This window comes from Notolepis coatsorum (assembly GCF_963971535.1).
Source record: "Notolepis coatsorum genome assembly, chromosome: 3".
NCBI classification, from domain to species: Eukaryota; Metazoa; Chordata; class Actinopteri; order Aulopiformes; family Paralepididae; genus Notolepis; species Notolepis coatsorum.
The window spans coordinates 124,190,247-124,206,137 of record NC_140167.1 but is presented as its reverse complement, the minus strand read 5'-3'; the positions used below and the strand labels follow the sequence as shown (position 1 = coordinate 124,206,137).

At 42.7% G+C, this 15,891-nt stretch overlaps 1 protein-coding gene across 1 annotated transcript in view; it reads right to left on the bottom strand.

Moving 5' to 3' along the window:
- LOC311225992 (dynein axonemal heavy chain 7-like) overlaps positions 1-15,891 on the bottom strand; it is a gene marked incomplete at both ends in the record, with an annotated part of 810,419 nt that overhangs the window by 575,644 nt on the left and 218,884 nt on the right. The window contains 1 exon segment of the mRNA XM_084311374.1: positions 12,038-12,187. Coding sequence (XP_084167500.1) covers positions 12,038-12,187 — 150 coding nt within the window.

Sequence of the window (15,891 nt, the reverse complement as noted above, 5' to 3'; positions counted from 1 at the left end):
CTAGGGATCCCGATGATCAGTGCGTTGCAGTAGTCAAGCCTTGAGGAGATAAAGGTGTGAACGAGCTTTTCCGCATCTGGCAGGGTGAGTGTGGGACGGAGTCTGGCTATGTTTCTAAGGTGGAAGAATAATAATAATAATAATAACTTTATTTGTATAGCACTTTTCATACAGAGGTTGCAGTTCAAAGTGCTTCACAACAGTAAAAAATACAGGCATAAGCGAGCATAAAAAGATAGACAGGTAGCAAGGTATGGCAAATCACAGTGTTTCACATTAGGATCTAGCATCCCAATAGGCTCTCCGCTTACAGTTTTCAGTAACACAAATAGTAAAAATAGTTTAAAATGATTCAGTTTAAAAATAGTCAAAAAATTATAAAATAGAACGGACATAAAAAATACAGGCATGAGCGAGCATAGCAAGGTATGGCAAATCACAGTGTTTCACATTAGGATCTAGCATCCTAATAGGCTCTCTATTCAGTAATACAAATAATCACAGTGTTTCACATTTGGATCTAGCAAATAATAAAAATAGTTTAAAATGATTCAGTTTAAAAATAGTCATCAGTAAGAAGTAAAAAGTGCAATAACCGACACATGAATTTGATAGGCAGTGTACAAGAGTATGCAGGGTAAGAATAGTGCAGGTAAATACAAGTTGTGTCAGGATATCCCTGATGTTTCCTCTTGCCACTAGGTGGTAGCAGATATCTATCAGTGAAATGCCTGAGCAAAGAGATTTTAAGCTGTCTTTTAAAGATGTCTAGCGAGTTGGCTTCCCTGATGTTTTGGGGTAGTTTGTTCCATAGTTTTGGGGCATAGTTGATAAAGGCTGCATTACCGATCCTCTTTTGACTGCTTCTGGGAGCCTCTAGTAGTCCAGCAGCTGATGGTCGCAGTGTTCTTGCTGGTGTGTAATTTATTCGAGTGTTGGCGATGTAGCTAGGTCCCTGTCCATTTAGAGCTTTGTATGTAAGGAGAAGGACCTTAAAGTCAATTCTAAATGTTACAGGAAGCCAGTGTAAAGCAGCTAAGACTGGACTAATGTGCTCTCTCCTTTTGGTTCTAGTTAGCAGTCGGGCTGCAGAGTTTTGGATTAGCTGAAGCCTCTCTGTGGTTTTCTTAAGGAGACCTGTGAAAAGTGCATTACAGTAGTCTAACCGGCTAGATATGAATGCATGAATTAGCTTCTCAGCATCGTTCTGATTAATAAATGGTCGTACTTTTGCTATATTTCTGAGATGGAAGAACGATGTTTTCGTCACTTTGCTAATATGAGAATGAGGTATTCAGGAATCCTTCTATTCCCATCTCTCCTAATAAGTAAATCCCCTGGCTCTTCTGTGCACTATCTTCCAAATGGAGTGTGTTTGCCGAAATTAATTAAATGAACACTGTTACGACCCCCTCCACTCTGTCACCATTGTCCGCCTGTCTGTGTGTATATGTGTGTGTGCTATGTTCTTCTATGTTGACAGGTACTGGAGGTGGGCGTGGCTGGAGCACTCATCAGAGCAATGGGCCCGGTGTACCCCTGCTCTGTTTAAAACACTTGTGGAGCTTAGTTGCGGGGCGCTCTCCTCCTGAGACGCCGGTCATTTGTTTGTCGCACATTTGGACTTTGTATAACAGTGGTGGAATAAAATCCCTTGTTACTTGAGAATTGGTTGTCTGCGTCTCCCTCTTTGTCACCGGCGAACAGCCGGTTTGTGACAACACCTACGCACTCATGATGGAGACTGACATCAAGAGTCAATTGCCCAGTTAGGTGAGCTGGCAACGAGTTGCACTTTTAAAATGCATGTGTGTTGAAATAATAAACAAATGGAGATGCCTGGGCCGGGGCCATCTGGTGCCTGAGGAGGAACCAAGAGCTGTAATGTAATGATCTGACGAGAAAGCGTCATGCTGAAAGATCTGGTCTCTGAGAATAGACGGCATAGTGACGTTATGCAGAAGGGAGTCACACACGGCAATGCTGCAGAGTGAAGATAATATTAATTTTATATAATAATAATATTATATTATTAGAGTTCAGTGAAATTTTTAAAACCAAAAAAGGAAAAACATGAAAGAAGTCTTTAGTCAAGAGAAGAACGGAATACCGTTTGGCCGAGTGAAGAAAGAACTTTACTTCTAAAATACTTTTATAGCGTCAGTGTGTTCTGACGTTGTCTGTCGAATCCTCACATAAAAAGATTCACAGACAAAACGATTTTGGAAAAGGACAACTTCATAGAGACAATTTTGCAAACGGCACACGAGGAAATGGTGACACGCAAGAGTCTCAATGTGACGTGAACTGACAAGATGTGAATATAATAACTTGTGAATATGTTTATTTTGTTTATTCCGTCATCCGTCTTCCCGCACGCACACCCTGGGCGGTCTCCCTCGCAGCAGGAAGCCTAGTGCAATATCACCACGTGTGTTCCTGAGGGAATTGTTTGTCCCTGTGAGTCTAATCTCACACGGGCCGTCACATTGGGAGAGCAGCCTAATTCTAGAATTCCATTGTTGTCACTGTTGAGCTGCTGCGATGACAGTTTGAGGAAATATGTCTAAATCCTATTTTGAGAGCGAGGGTCGCTTGACAGCTCTGTTGGTACAGTACCTACGTGACGATAGAGTTCACGCGCTAAGGCAGAGATAGCATGAGAAACGTTATGTGTGTGCTTTTCCACTTCATAAGGCGACAAAAAAAGAGATGTCAAATCTGTTTCCATAGAGACAGCTATAGTACAAAACATGCCATCAATGCTGTCATTATCTGCCAGTAAAGATGTAATTTACTTTTTAAAAGAGTCATTACTTGGTATGCTAAACCTGAGCGTCACATGCAAGATGACCAATACAAAATGGTTGAACATGTTAAAGGCCCAATGAGTTACCCAAACATAACCAAAGAAATAAAAAATTACAAATAAGAAAAATAAGAAATAACAACGTGAGACATGTTTTAATTTCACTGCTTGATTGATTAAATTATTGATACAAGGACTAACACTAGACAACAGGTAAATATGATTTTGTGGTTGTAAAGGGTTTGTTTACATTGGAAATGTTTGTAAACAGTGGAGTAAAATAGACCTACATTATGATTTAAAGGGTTAAGACATTAATGGGTTAAGAGCAATGGGTTAAGACATTAATGGGTTAAGACGTTTCCAAATAGCATATTTTCCATCTACAGGTCAAACTCTTCAAGAATATATTATGTGAATATACCCCATATGTCAGGATTGGGGGGGTGTAGGACACACATGCAGACACACACACATAAAGGGGAATCTTAATTAAAGTTACCCCAGAGGGATGAGATAGGGTGGGGGAAATCACAAGAATAAAATAAATACAAATAAAAGCTATAGAAAACACAAAACACCAGTATAAAATAAATGGGGAAAAAACCCAAAGTAACCACCACTGTCTATCAGTTGAAAACAAACAAGAAACCAAAGCACTACAGACAGAGAAAACACTAGAACATGAACTTGAGACACTCCTCTACTACTGAGGGAAAACATGACATGAACAAGCATCCAAACACAGGAAACCAAGCCTACTTAAAGGCACTGCACACCTGCCACCAATCAGCATGCTGGATAGGACTGGCTTAAGTCATGAGACGTGGAACGTGGGGTGAATTCTCATGGACCTGGGAAGCAGAAGGCGGACCGCAACTGGGTTTATCCTTTGAACAATCTTAAAGGGACCGATGAAGCGCGGCGCCAGTTTGCAAGACTCTACTCGCAGGGGGAGTGGAGAGCCACACCCTCTGACCAACTCGATATGATGGGGACCTATGCTGATGGCGGTCAGCATACACATTTTGTCGTGCAGATGCACGCTGAAGGGGCGCTCAAACTCGCTTCCAGGTAATGCGGCACAGTTTGATGAAACGTGCGGCTGAGGGCACCTCCATGTCTCTCTCCTGTTCCGGGAACAGTGGTGGCTGATACTGACACTCAAATGGAGAGCATCCAGTGGATGCGTTCGTCAAGGTGTTATAGGCGTACTCTGCCCAGGCGAGATGATCACTGCAGGTCGTCGGATTGGAGGAAACCAGACACCGAAGTGTCCTCTCCAGGGTCTGATTGGTGCGCTCCCTTTGGCCATTGGTATTAGGGTGAAACCCAGATGACAAACTGGCTGAAGCTCCTACTAATGAGCAGAACGCCTTCCAGAAGCGGGAAGCTAATTGCGGACCCCGATCAGACACCACATCTTGAGGTAGACGTGGAGGCGAAACATATGCTGGACGGCCAGCCTGGCCGCCTCAGGAGCTGAGGGAAGGGAACCATTTCTCTCGTCATGTGTAATGAATACATTACCCAGAAAACAATGTACCCCCCCCCCCCCCCTGACTTGACACATTCAGTCTGAGAGCAGCCCTTTTTTAGTCTAATGACTTGTCATCCCCGCTTCTATCCCCAGGCCATGATCTCAATGACTCTATGCAACACTCCTTAGAACAGGCTGTCATCCCCACCTGCCTGAAGAAGTCCACTATTATCCCTGTACCCAAAAAATCCAAGCCTGCTTGCCTCAACGACTACCGCCCTGTAGCTCTCACCTCCATAGCCATGAAGTGCTTTGAGAAGCTAGTAAAGGGCTACATCTGCTCCTCCCTCCCCATCAACATGGACCCCCTGCAATTTGCATACCGCCCCAACAGGTCCACGGAGGACGCCATAGCCCATGTGCTGCACACAGCAGCATCACACCTGGACAAGAGGCAGGGGAACTATGTGAGAATGCTATTCATCGACTACAGCTCGGCATTCAATACCATAGTCCCCTCCATACTCATAGCCAAGCTCAGGGACCTGGGCTTGAACTATGACCTCTGCCAGTGGGTCTTGGACTTCCTGACTGGCAGACCCCAGGTGGTGAGAGCAGGCAACTGCACCTCCTCATCCATCACCCTCAACATAGGGGCCCCCCAGGGCTGTGTTCTGAGTCCCCTCCTCTACTCCCTGTACACACACGACTGTGTGGCTCAGCGGAGTAGCAATACAATCATCAAATTTGCTGACAACACAGTGGTGGTGGGCCTGATCTCTGCCAACGACGAGAGGGCCTACCTGGAAGAGGTCAAGGTCCTGGCGGGATGGTGCCAGGAAAACAGCCTCTCCCTGAACGTCAGCAAAACAAAGGAGATGATTGTGGACTTCAGGAGGTCGGGGGTCAAGGACTACAGCCCCCTCAGCATCGACGGGGCACCGGTTGAGAGAGTCAACAGCTTTAAGTACCTCGGAGCCTACATATCCGAGGACTTGACATGGACCACACACATTGACAGTGTTGTGAAGAAGGCACGACAACGCCTCTACTTCCTCAGGCGCCTAAGGAAGTTCCAAGTCAGTCAGAAGATCCTTAAGAAATTCTACTCATGTACAATAGAGAGCATCTTGACCGGCAACATCACCTCCTGGTTTGGGAATAGCACTGCACAAGACCGAAGCAGACTACAAAGAGTGACACGTTCAGCCGAACGCACAATTGGAGGGGGGCTCCCCACCCTCCAGAACATTTACAACAAGCGTTGCAAGGGCAAGGCTAAGAGAATCATTAAAGACTCCAGTCACCCGAACAACTGCCTCTTTGAACTGCTGCGGTCAGGCAAGCGATACCGGAGTCTCAAGGCGAGCACAGAAAGACTCAGAAGAAGCTTCTATCCCCAGGCCATCAGGCTGCTAAACGAACAATGAATGAACACTACACAACAACAACCACCAAACGCACATAGCACACACATCCACACGCACACACTCACTTAAACAAACACACTGTAGCACCCACTCCACACACTTTATAGCACACACCCACTTTAAACAAACACACTGTAGCACCCACTCCCCACACTTTATATTTATTGATGAAGGATTGCACTACAACTCGTACACCTTACTGTAAATTGTACCTAAATTGTACCTCATCCCATTTCTGCTTGCACTAGATAGTACTGTACATTAGTACACTGCATAGTATTGTATATTATATGGTAACTCAGAACATTGTACATATGTCTATACCGAACACTGTGACCTCTTTTTCTTCTTCTAAATTACACGTATACTATGTTTGATACTATCTTGTCTAGCACAGTCTCTGGAGCGTAACAGTAAGAAGCATTTTGTATGAAAGTATTCTGTACTTCTGTATGACAACTATTAAAGAAACTTGAAAACTAACCCAACCATCTATGAAATCATAGCACTGATTGGAGACAAAATAAGTGATGTGATAGTCAAACAGGTGAAACAAGCTAAGTTACAATCATAAAACACACAATTGTTACAAATCTTAATTTCTACTTCGGGTGGAATCTCCTTTGGGGTGGAATTCCGCTTTAAACCTTGTAACACACCACAAGCAGCACATAAGCTTTATCCCCAAACAAGTAGACTAAGCTCTATCTGTCATTTTTAGAGACAAGATCATAATGAGGCGTTTGTCATAATGAGTCTCCTGAACAATTTAAAACCAAGCATAAGTCGATCAGAGCTTCCGACGTGGCGGTATGGTCACTTTTCCGTGATCCGCGGATTTCCGGAGGTATTATGCGGTGCAGCCGGACAAGTTAACCTCTTTAGCCTGAGCGGACCGCAGATCACGTCATAAATCAATCGCTCTAGACTGTATGACATAATGTTGCTTTTTTTCCCCTCAAATGTAGCCAAGAGTAAAGACCCTAATCCTGTCAAAACAGCAGTCATAGTGTATATTTTCAACAATACGTTTGTTTACCAATAGGTTAAAGTGTTATTAATGAAATATCAGTTTTTGAAATGCCATTTTGAATTTGCATCGCAATTTGGTTTGTAGTCATATGAGAGGACATCCAGAGCTCTCAATGAGCGTTGACATTTTTTAAAACTACATTACACAGCCCATGCCAGCTTCCTGCAAGCAAATTACTTATGACTGAATTTTTTAAATGTCTCTTATTTTTCGAGATTATCTACCACAAAACTGAACGTTATTGGCATAAATTAGAATGCAGTTAGTTTATCTACCTTTCTGTGAACGTTTAGCAAAAATCCCTGTTGCAATCCGATTCAAAATGGCGGACCGGTCTTCATAATAAAGAACTGACTGTATTTACAGTAGATTTCATTCACGGTTCTGGTGGTACTAAATCCTAATTGAACTCTGCCATTTGAAAGAGGAGATTTGGCCCTATCCATAGATGTGCAATTAGGCTATAATAAGGTAATTTATAGGCCTGGGCCCTCATTTATCAATGGTGCGTACGCACAGATATGTGCGTAACCCGTGCGTACGCTCATTTCTAAGCAAAGTGTGTGACTTATCAATTTGATTATCAAAGCACCTCAAAGGCGCTGAAAACAAAATTACAAACATCTCAAAACAAACTGGTCAGACTACTGCTTGACCTTACTCCTAGAACCCACCTCACCCCTGCCCACTTTGACAACCTAGGATGGCTTAGAGTAGACGACAGAGTACAGCAACTTGCAATGGGCCTGGTCTACAAGATACACTACATGACCAAGGTACCCATGTACATGTCAAAATACTTCCCAAAGGTCAGTGAATACCACGATCACAACACCAGAGGGAGCTCCACAAATCATTTTAAACCCAGATTCGGCTCAAACAAGGGACTAAACACGTTTCGCAATTATGCCACATCAATGTGGAACGCCCTACCTAAAGCTGTAAAGGAATGTGAATCACTACCCACTTTCAAAACCACTCTCAAAGAACACCTACGGGAGACTGCAATTTGAAACTGGCCCCTGTAAATGTCCTAACCCAACCCCCTCCAATGTACAGTAAATTACCTAGTATGGTTGTCAATATTCCAATGTACAGTTTTGCTTGTTTGAACAGTGTTTCCCCCCCCCCTTCATTATAGTTCATTGTAAAATAGCGACAGTAGTGTAATTATTGTCAAACCCTATAAATATAGCATTTGGAATAGGTCTTTCTTTCCGAATGAATGCAGCATGGTTTATGGGTTATCGGAATATGGGGTGCACTGACTGCGCTCAGCGGGGAACTGTTTTCAGAGATAGCAGATAGGAATGAATGAATGAGGGGCAGTCTAATTGCAGAGAGAACATAATATTAACTAGAGTCCGCTATACCCGAGACACCTCCTTCATTTGTACCGCAATTTGAGACCGAAATTGGAGTGTGGAACAAAACGCACAAATGCCATCCCCATGCACATTCAAGTCCTCTCCACCCTCGGGTCTTTGGCCACCGGCACGGTCCATCGTGATATTGGAGATGGATCGAGCAATAGACTGTTACTGTACCACCCATGTAGCTCCATCACAAATGCAGTTATGTGAATAGAAAGGGATTCCACTCAGTCAATGTTGCGATGCGCATTTGCCTGATACATGTCGTTGCTGCATGCCGGGAGGAAGGCAATGCTGCATGTTTTCAATTCATTAACTAAAACGGATACTTTTTGCAAGGGTTTACTGACTGTCATACAAATAATCAACCAACTACATACTGTAACTTTTCAGTGCATGTTTTTATTTACATTGTGACAACAGCCTTGTGAGCTCATCACAGACATGATGGAATTCAAGTTCAAGTTTGTATTGATCACATATAGGCAGGCTACACATGGCGTAGGCTATGGCAGTGAGATACATTTTTCTTGTACTGTATATGCTCTCGTATAATTTTTTATATAGGCTACCTAATACCGACATCAAAATAGATTGTATGCCTCTACAAATCATATGCAGGTAGAAAAAAAATCCCTGGGTATTAATCGAACGGTCGGTTATTAATGACACCAACGGCAAACAGTGGTTAACGGTCTTTATTAGTGTTTGCGCTGCCCAGGCAGCAATGGTCTTTAGGAAGTTAATAGATATCATATCCGACATCACCGTACGTGTACATGTCTGTCAGCCTGTCGCGTATTTCTCCCATAACACGCTTCGCTCGGCTTAGTCCACTTTTCCACATTTCATGGGGGTGTTTCATTACCGTATATGGTTAATTACGGGCGGTTCTATATGCAAATACTTAAAATCGTGCACGAGCGCGGAACGTAGAACAAATGGTATTTATCAAGATGGAGTGTGCATAGAACCTGTGTACGCACGTGTGATAAATCCCGATTTTTCTGTACGTACACACATTCTAAATTCTGTGCTTAAGAACGAAAATAGAACACTTTCTAAGCATTGTTGATAAATGAGGGCCCTGATATTGTATATTCTATAATAATATTTCAAATTGCATGTGTCCAGATGGCAGAATTCAGTACTATATGTACAAAACATTCTGTTTAATCATCTTCCCTTTATTCATTTGCTTAGATTTTTTTTACACGTGATCTCAAGAAGGTGCTGAACGAGCTCAGTGGCAGTTTTTCATGTCTGGTCATTTTCATCAAAGACCATCAAAGATGCAAAGAAAAATCATAATTTATATTGTCCTTTGTTTCATCACAATGTACTCAAGCCTAGTAACAGACACAATATTTCTGACACTGGGAATACATTCCATGAGATCCATAGATGTCCCTAGATACCAGGAACATGCAAATGGACCTTGTAGAAATGGAGCAATCTTCCATTGACTTAGGTACTGTATGTATTTTAGGCGGATTTTCAGAAAATAGGGCTAGGGCGTAAAATGTTAACAATAATTAACCCATTTACAAGTCGTATTACATTTAGAAAATAAGGAAACAGATAGAGAACATTTCAAAGCACTAGAAATTGCGAATATCAAAATGTTTACCTAATTCTGAATCGCGCAACATTTTCGGCATTATGAAAAATCCTCTCTGCCGAGATGAGGACGTTTTCACACCTTTTCGAGACTTTTGTTCTCCCGTGCACGGGAGCTCCGACCTCAGAGGGTTATTTAAACTAATTATTATTATTATTATTATTATTATTATTATTATTATTATTATTATTATTATTATTATTATTATTATTATTATTATTATTATTATTATTATTATTATATATTTCCTTAATTATTATTTAGTTATTCCACTGCACTGCACTGGCAGTTGAACTGCATTGAACTGAACTGAATACATTTTTTTTTTTATCATAACTGAACTGGCACGGGACATTGAACTGCACTGGCACTGTTTGCAGATGTACTGTTATAAAGATAATTTTGTATTGTTTTTTTGGTTAAATCCTAAGGAAAAAATATTAAATACGAGAAATCCGAAAACAGGAACATTTTAAACAGAGAAATCCAAAAACAGGAACATTGGGGTCAGATCGGGGATCATACCCCAGCGTAATACTGGATCACGCCCCTCATCCCTTGCTCTTGGCTCCCCTTGCTGGCCACTGGTGTTGATCCCTACCCATCCCACCTAGCCGAACAGGCACCCCACGAATCCACACCAAACTGCCAGTACGGCATGTATATCAACCCCTCTGCCTTCGGTCCATGCTTCATTCTCTTATTGCTAATGAATGAATGAGGTTACCTTGTACCTCATTCATATCTTGTGTTGTCATTGGTGGAGGCTGAACTAGTGACATTTGACAAAAGTAAGGATAGCAAATCAATTAAAACACGTACAACTTGATTGACAATGGTTGGAGATCAAGGTTTAAAATTATGCAACAGAGAGGAGAATCTCAAGCTTTAAGGACTGATGGAGTTCATTCCATGAGCTAGGGGCATCATAGCTAAATGCTGATTTACCCTGTTCCCAGCCAACTCGGGGGACCTTAAGGACCAGCCAGTCACTAGAACGGTTTCCATAGGTTCCAAAATTCCATTCCAATAATGATGTAGTATAAGGAGGTAGCTTACCAATAAGGGCCTTAAAAAATTTACAAATACCAGTGCTTGCTGTGCCTCTCCATCAGAGAGGACCAACCAACCTTCTCATAAAGGACACAGTGATGAATCTGAGGGCAGAGTGACAGAGTCCAAGGATTTTAGGGTTGAGGCCGCAGCATGTCTATAAATTACATCACCATAGTCCAAGACTGATAAGAAAACTGCTTCAATAACCCTCGTCCTACTAATCAAAGGAAAGCTGTTTCTGTTTCTGTATAGGAAGCCAATTTTCAGTAGCAACTTGGAGGCAATATTGTCCACATGGAATTTAAATAAATTATGAATGAATAACTCGCTGCCCAGTGCACCTCATTGCCATTTTGTGTGCTGTATATATATTTATATATTTTAAATGCTGCCAATGCAACACTCCCAGTGTTAACTGACAGGCCTCAGCTTCTGTTACACGCAGCGCAGGAGTGAAACTACAAACTTCGTGACACAGTCAGAACATTGTTGTTGTGACACATGATGGCAAAAGTAATCAGCCATCCCAGACCCTGTCAGACTGAAGGAGCGGAGACAACTGGTTAAAGACAGCTGAAAGTGTACGGCCTGGGGTGGCCCGCGGGGAAATACATATATCTGAGCTTCTGTTTCCGTTCTGTGTGAGTGGTGAAATCTATTTTGTATTGTGAGCAGTCTTCATCAGGTGGAAAGGTTTTTCAAAGCTGCCTAGCAGGGTTTTCTCTAGAATATTTGTTAATAGTGGATCGGCAGGGTTTATTTTGGTTCTGGAACCGGGGGTTTGGTCCCTGTCCTATCATGCTTCTATCATGATATATGTAATAACGTTACTGCAATAGTCTTAAATACAGTATTTTTAAAGGTCAACAATAATAGCCAGATGAAGAATGTTCTTTGGTGGTGGGGTCCATTATTGAATGATGTAGGTGTAGGCACTTGTCTTGCATTATTTCCTTGACCTCTTAGTGGAATAAAAGGCATCAATGGACCTCCAAGCTCCTAAAAGCCCTTGGTGTCTAATAGCCCTACAACTGCATGAGCTTTTGACTTCGCTGGGGCTACCCCCCATCCACCGCCACAGCCAAAACCTTACTGTATGACCTGCTGCTATCAATGGTGTACACAGTACTAATAGTATGCAGAGAGTGATATGTATAGTCTACCTTCTATTATGTGTGGTGCTGTGCCTGTGCACTGTGTGTGAGGTCCAGAAATTAGCTCAGCGCCGGTGTTACCTGTGACACAGCGAAGGCTCTGTAGCTGACAGCCAGGATGCCGTCAGACCACTCGTGACTGACAGGGTCGAACTGGCCGTACAGCTGACCCATGGTGATGGACTTGGGGTTGATCACTGTGATCTGCACCTTGTTCTCATCCAACAGACCCTGGATTGAGAGAGAGCGAGAGAGAGAGACACACACACACACACACACACACACACACACACACACACACACACACACACACACACACACACACACACACACACACACACACAGGAATGCATACACATACATAGTGTGAATAGATGTTCACACAGCCACACATTAAATATTAATATCTTATACCAAACATTCAAATTGCTTTGGGTTGGGAAATATGAGTATACAGCCCTTTTGATTACTCTTTCAGATTACCGAAATTTGGCAACGATTGATCTAGCATGAATTGGTAGTCGGACTCAGTACTATAGATGTAATTCAGTCGGTACCCTTAAAAGTACAGAGTTCAGTACCCAACCCTACCTATACAGGACCAGACTTCCGACAACAGAAATCAGTTACCCAACAGATAAGGGGACCCATGAACCTCTTAACCTGCAAGGGCCCAACCTGCAAGGGCCCACAACTCAAGTTCAGACCTATGTTACTATATTTCATTAGCACTAAAGGTGAGTTTTCCTTATTGTATCAGAATCTTCAGAATGTCATCTTTCAAAAGAGACCAGGCTCATGCATGTGGTATAAGTATAAAGTATAGTATTTTGGTTTGCAAAAAAAGTATGCAGTCCTCAAAAACTAAAACTAAAATGGCCAATTTTGGGGGCGCCTGTTAAGAGGTTTTAAGAGACAGTGAAAAACAAAAAGGCGACGCGGGGTTGGATTGGTGTGCGCGGCTCATTTGACCAGGTTTCCTCTGCCAAGGCTCATAAATCGCCCGACAGATCAGCATGATGAAGATCCGCTGCTAACTGGGGAGAAAAGCCAAAACCACAGTGAACGGCGTTCCAGAGACAAGCTGTCAGCCGACGTTAAAAAGGATAGCGGAAGAGGCCACGGAGAAAGGAGAGGAGGGTGGACATGATGGGCGGATGAGGACGACAATGATGAATGTGGCGTCGCTGGGTGCGCTCCATCACCCGACCTATCTGTCTCTGCGGTGGGAAGCCTAGGAGCCATCTCAGTGAGAACGCAGAGTGAGCTGAGGGAGACCGGCTATCACTATTACTACCTGTACAGAGAAACCACAGGGATTTCACATGTGGGAGGGGGGAGGAAAAAACCACATTATTTTCCTCATATTATGAGATGCGTTGATCCGATGATGACTTTTTGGTCAGATGATTCACACAATTCTCTTCGTGCTTCATCTGTTCCACTTTTTTTTTTATTTCTTTTTTTTTAATGGTAAACAAAGAATAGACGTCTGATCGACTGGATGGATATGGTTATCTAGAACAATAAATCTTGTAATACAAGTTGAACAACAAGACAGAGCCACAAAAACATTTAATCTTAAAACATTAACTTCAAATGTAATCACATAGGGTTATTGGGCATTTTCCTGTTTTTCTTCTTTCTTTATTTAAAAAAAAAAAAAAAAAAATATATATATATATATATATATATATATATATATATATATATATATTTAAATATTTTTTTGTTCTCACTTTTTCTGTATTTTTCTCCCATCCCAATTTAGTCATTATGCCAATTCCCTTCCTGGTCGTTGCACGCATTTCCCCACTGTCGGCCTGGGGAGGGTGTAGAACTACCACATGCCTCCTCCGATACATGTGGAGTCAGCCAGCCGCTTCTTTTCACCTGACGAGGAGTCTCACTGGGGGAATGTAACGCGTGCAGAGGTTCACGCTATTTCCCCCCGATCCCCTCCCTGCTGAACAGGCCGATCAGTAGGAACCGCAGTTTACAACGACCGGGACACACACCCCACCGGCTTCCCACCGGCTAACACTGCCAATTGTGTTAGTGGGGACGACTGACCAAGCCGGAGGTACCGCTGACAGCTGGATTCGATCCCAGAGTCTCTGCGGTGGTAGGCGAGTGCATTCTCCACTGCTCTACCCAGCCGCACCTTATTTATATTGGGCCTTTTCCTGTAATTTTCAGTAATTCCCTCTCCATCTCCCCTTAACTCTTTCAGCGCCGCGGGCCTAGCCCATCTTTGTTCCTACTGCGCCACCGCTCTAAGAGATAGGGATGCGTGGCGGTGTTTGCAGGGCTATATCCATATTCTATATTATAGCTATGGATACAATACTATGGCTCATTTGACATCAACTATCCATCGTTCAATATGTGAAAAAGAATAAATGTTTTCATGTATACGTTCGCGTGTTATACCATGGTTAATATAAGTATAGTTTCAGAGTGATCCTGGCTAATTCCAGAAAACGGCGCTATGGAGCAATACGTGAATTTTACTAAAAACGTTGGCGTTGCTCGCCTGGACATGCTACTATTTCCAAATCAAATGTATATAATAGGCATTATGTTTCATCATGAATGCATGAAATGGGGGGGGGGGGGGTAATTTTTTTATGTTTTGATCGTCACCAACGTCATACATTCTGGAGTACGTTACACATGGTCGTTGCGATCGATGTGAAATCATGGTTGGATCAAAGCAGGATTGATGTCATATAGTCCTTACCTTCACTAGGAGGTACCCCAAAAAGAATATTCCAATTGTCTGATCGCGATTTCCAGTATTGGTGTCCATCGTGTCGCCAACATAATCCACCACAACACATGCATCGGGGGCATTGGACGCGTTTCAATGTCATCGAGTGAACCGCTAGACTCGCCTGACCAAAAAAACTGTGCCCGGAGTGAATTAAATGTAACACCGGGTGTGAAAAAAAGGTTTCGAAGGGTGGGCGATACTGACACCTACCAGGATGCGGCCGGTATTGCACTCTAGCGATCTCAGAGTGATTCCCTATGGTAACCCCGAGGTCCGTGTGAGAGAAATGAATAAAAATATAGTATAAAATAAATAACGATGAAAACCCAACTATACTCGGGTCTGGCGCTGAACGGTTGGCGAGTTAACCCGACTATCCTCAGGTCTGGCGCTGATTGAGTTAAAAATAATGGGTTGTTTAGCTCGTCCTGCTCGCTTGTATCCTTTCGGCAAGCAACAAGCCCTTCCGCGTTGCTCTGATTGGCCGAGCGCGCGCACCAATAAAAAAATCGCGAATTAACCGGTGGCTACAACAACACACAGTAACTACATGCATCATCGTTTACAATGAACGGTGGGGCTAATCGAAAAGACTGGACACGGACAAGTTAAACTAACCTAAAGTTAGTTGTTCACCAACAATCTACAGATACAAACAAACACAGAACCGGACTGTTATATTAAATTAATTGATTGCTGTTTAACTTGTCCGTGTTCAGTCCTTTCGATTAGCCCCACCGTTCATTGTAAACAATGATGCATGTAGTTACTGTGTGTTGTTGTAGCCAGCGGTTAATTCGCGATTTTTTATTGGTTTGTCATGACAAACCAATTACATAATCCAACATATGTGTAAAGAAACAACATATTCCAGTTAACGGTATATTTTTTTAATGATTCGTTACGGCGAAATCAATACTTCCATTTGTATAAATTGCGTTAAGCAGAGCTTAGTATTCCTGCCTGGCTGAGTGGCTTGTCGCGGCTCATGCGCATGCGCACGCTCGGCCAATCAGAGCAACGGGGAAGGGCTTGTTGCTTGCCGAAAGGATACAAGCGTTCTGCTCTCCTCCAAATGTCTAAATCCTCATTTAATTAATTAAAACACTCCTAGCATTAATTTGGTCCTTTACCATCTTGACAGAGTATACCTACATGG